Here is a 3510-nt window from a genome sequence, read left to right as displayed (position 1 = left end):
AAAGGGGGGGGTCACCACTATGACTTATTTTAATTTAATACTGTACTTCTAGAGTGTGAAAATTGTAGATGGTATTTAGGTTACTTCTGGTACCTGAAAGAACTAAATTACTCTGGAACAAGACTTAAAGTAATTGGTAGTATAAACTTTTTTTCATTGTCCAAGTTCAAATTTAAGTCTTGATATTAATAATTATGAGAGAATGAATAAGCTCCTGGCTAGATTAAAATAATGGTTTTTTTCAAAGCCAAAGCTATTTCCTTTGGGCAAATGAGCCTCCTTTTTGAATTTTTGGTACTATTTGGTAAATTTTTCCTCTTTGTTCTAAATAATACTCTCGTAATCTTAATGAATATCATTTTCTGAACTGATCCACTTAAGACCAGAGACTGACTCATTTCAGAATTGGGAGAATCTTGTCCTTTGCTATTCAGAGTGTCCTTTGCTCTACTCAGACTGACAGTACTGCTGTCACCTCGAAGCTTGTTGGAAAAGTAGAGTCTCAGGCCCCACCCTAAATATACTAAATCACAACCTGCATTTTAACAAGATCTCCCAGGTGGTGGTATGTGTGTTAAAATTTAAGAGCCATTATTATAACTGATTTGAGAAGTCTAGATCATTATTCATTAGGGAAATGCTAAGGCTTTTGTTAAAGTTTCTTCAAAAGATGCCCTTCTTCAGCACCCTAAAAACCAACTCTGCTATGCAAGCTTTCCTCTGTCGGCTAGCCAAACAGACCTGAACCAGTTTTTTGCCCAAGGGGAAGAAATAACAAGTTAGGTTAGTGGAAATTTCCACATCACTTCTTTTCCTCCTTATCTGTGCAGGAGAGTAGAAACTCTAGCTTTTTTGCATGTATTGATACATGGATGTGCAAAAGGGAATACTTTCTCCCTTCTTGGGAGGTGATTAATACTGCAGTGGATAAAGTAAAACAGAATAGCAACTTTCCTGAGACTGCAGGGGAGCTTCTTGGATGACAGAAGCTTTCCACTGTTTCACAGTCCATAAACATTCTATGGAAAGAGTCTCTGAACACTCCTTTGTGAAAAATGAATATTACTGCTGACTTACTCTTTGCCTCTTCTTCCATTGTCCACAAAGGCATTTTAATTTTAAAAATACGATATATTGGTGTTAAAAGTTCGAACATACAGAAGTGTCTGTAGAGGAAATTTGTTCATCTGTCTGTTATTCTGTTCCTGCTTTAACCCCATTCCCCAGAAGGAGCCACCATTAATAGTTTGGTATGTACCCTCCTAGGCTTTCTTTTGCAGGTTCTCATATATACACTCTAACAATTTTTAAATGACATTATACTTCAATGCTGTTTTGCCAACTGCTTTTGGTTCCACTTACTATATCACGAATTGCTTTACTGCCAGTATGTAAATTGTTAACATAATGATAAAAATTCATGATAAAAATAAGAGCTATCTATTAACAAACCATTGTCTACTTGGGTTTGGGGTAGAGATAATGGCTTGAAGATATTGATGTATAGTTTTGTTTATTCAGTTAGTTCAGATTTTCCCGAGAATTGGGACGGGCAGTGTTGAACTTGGAAGTCACTTCCTAGAAAGTGTAGAGATAACATTGCACTGGGCTCTAGGTCCATTACAATTTTAAAGGAGTGGATTGACAGTGCCAGGTGGTGTGGATTGTGATGAGTGACAAGGATGCAGCTGGAGAATACCTCAAATGAAAAGAATCTTTTCCTGTCCACCAGATACAAATGAGCCACTGGTAGTAATAGCTCAGTCCTCATCGGAAATGCCACTTTTGACCTCAACTAATGAATTTCATACCAAAATGATGACACCAATTCATGACAAAGAGGAGGCAAAGACTTCATCTAAGTGTTACATACAGGTCACTGGTATGACTTGTGCTTCCTGTGTAGCAAACATTGAACGGAATTTAAGACGAGAAGAAGGTAAGACACTCTTAAAACCTGTTATTTTATGTACTAGTTTGAGGACTCTGTCCTTTTTGTCCTCTTATGTGTTTTGTAACCATGTTTATGACTCTTGCCAAGGCCTCATAAAGACTATCAGTGATTTTCAGGACAACCTTGACTTCCTGACAACCAGTTTTTGTTAGTGTTTTGTTCCCTTAGATATAGTTCCTGTCTTGTTTACCTCATGGCCACATTTTAATATCAATGAAGTTTGTAGTCAAATAGCAAAAGGAAATACATAAGATTACTATTCTTTATGGACCTTGGCTGCAATGGATGTTAAGAAACATGAATTTTCTGATAAAGTTATGCTTAAAACTAACAACTACAATCCATAAGTTTCAATATTACTATATCCAGGCCAAGCACTGGACCAAAGCCAAGTTTGTTTAGAATTGTTCTCTTCCAACAATTTGATCACTGATCTTTGCTTACAGTAAAAGTGTTCAAAAGTTACTTAATATTGTGTACAAGTTGTCATTTTAGGTTACAAATTCTTAGAGTAGCTATAATATATATATATTTAATTTTTGAATTTTATTTTATTTTTTTATACAGCAGGTGCTTATTAGTTATCCATTTTATACATATTAGTGTATATATGTCAATCCCAATCTCTCAATTCATCACACCACCACCCCCTCACCACTTTCCGTCCTTGGTGTCCATACGTTGTTCTCTGCATCTGTGTCTCAACTTCTGCCCTGCAAACTGGTTCATCTGCACCATTTTTCTAGGTTCCACATATATGCATTAATATACGATATTTGTTTTTCTCTTTCTGACTTACTTCACTGTGCTTGACAGCCTCTACTATTCCTTTTATTTCTTTTTCTTCTCTGATTGCCGTGGCTAGGACTTCCAAAACTGTGTTGAATAATAGTGGCAAGAGCGGTCATCCTTCTCTTGTTCCTGATCTTAGAGGAAATGGTTGCAGTTTTTCACCATTGAGAATGATGTTTGCTGTGGGTTTGTCATATATGGCCTTTATTATGTTGAGGTAGGTTCCCTCTATGCCCACTTTCTGGAGTGTTTTTATCCTAAATAGGTGTTGAATTTTGTCAAAAGCTTTTTCTGCATCCATTGAGATGATCCTATGGTTTTTATTTTTCAATTTGTTAATATGGTGTATCACATTGATTGATTTGCATATATTGAAGAATCCTTGCATCCCTGAGATAAATCCCACTCAATCATGGTGTGTGATCCTTTTAATGTGTTGTTGGATTCTGTTTGCTAGTATTTTGTTGAGGATGTTTGCATGTATATTCATGAGTGATACTGGTGTGTAATTTTCTTTTTTTGTAGCATCTTTGTCTGATTTTGGTATCAGGGTGATGGTGGCCTCATAGAATGAGTTTGGGAATGTTCCTTCCCCTGTACATTTTTGGAAAAGTTTGAGAAGGATGGGTGTTAGCTCTTCTCTAAATGTTTGATAAATTCATCTGTGTAGCCATCTGGTCCTGAACTTTTGTTTTTTGGAAGATTTTTAGTCACAGTTTCAATTTTATTACTTGTGATTGGTCTGTTCGTATTTTCTCTTTCTT

General features: G+C 36.1%; 1 protein-coding gene across 1 annotated transcript in view; it reads left to right on the top strand.

Moving 5' to 3' along the window:
- The window catches only part of LOC112404978 (copper-transporting ATPase 1-like), a 28095-nt gene extending 25577 nt beyond the window's left edge, over nt 1-2518 (top strand). The window contains exon 4 of the mRNA XM_024753175.1: nt 1733-2518. Coding sequence (XP_024608943.1) covers nt 1733-2106 — 374 coding nt within the window. The 3' untranslated portion in view covers nt 2107-2518. The remainder of the gene's footprint in view (nt 1-1732) is intronic.
- Nucleotides 2519-3510: the final 992 nt, after the last annotated feature.

This window comes from Neophocaena asiaeorientalis, unplaced genomic scaffold (genome assembly GCF_003031525.2).
Source record: "Neophocaena asiaeorientalis asiaeorientalis breed wild unplaced genomic scaffold, Neophocaena_asiaeorientalis_V1.1 scaffold1493, whole genome shotgun sequence".
NCBI lineage: Eukaryota > Metazoa > Chordata > Mammalia > Artiodactyla > Phocoenidae > Neophocaena > Neophocaena asiaeorientalis.
This window is presented reverse-complemented; position numbering and strand designations above follow the sequence as displayed.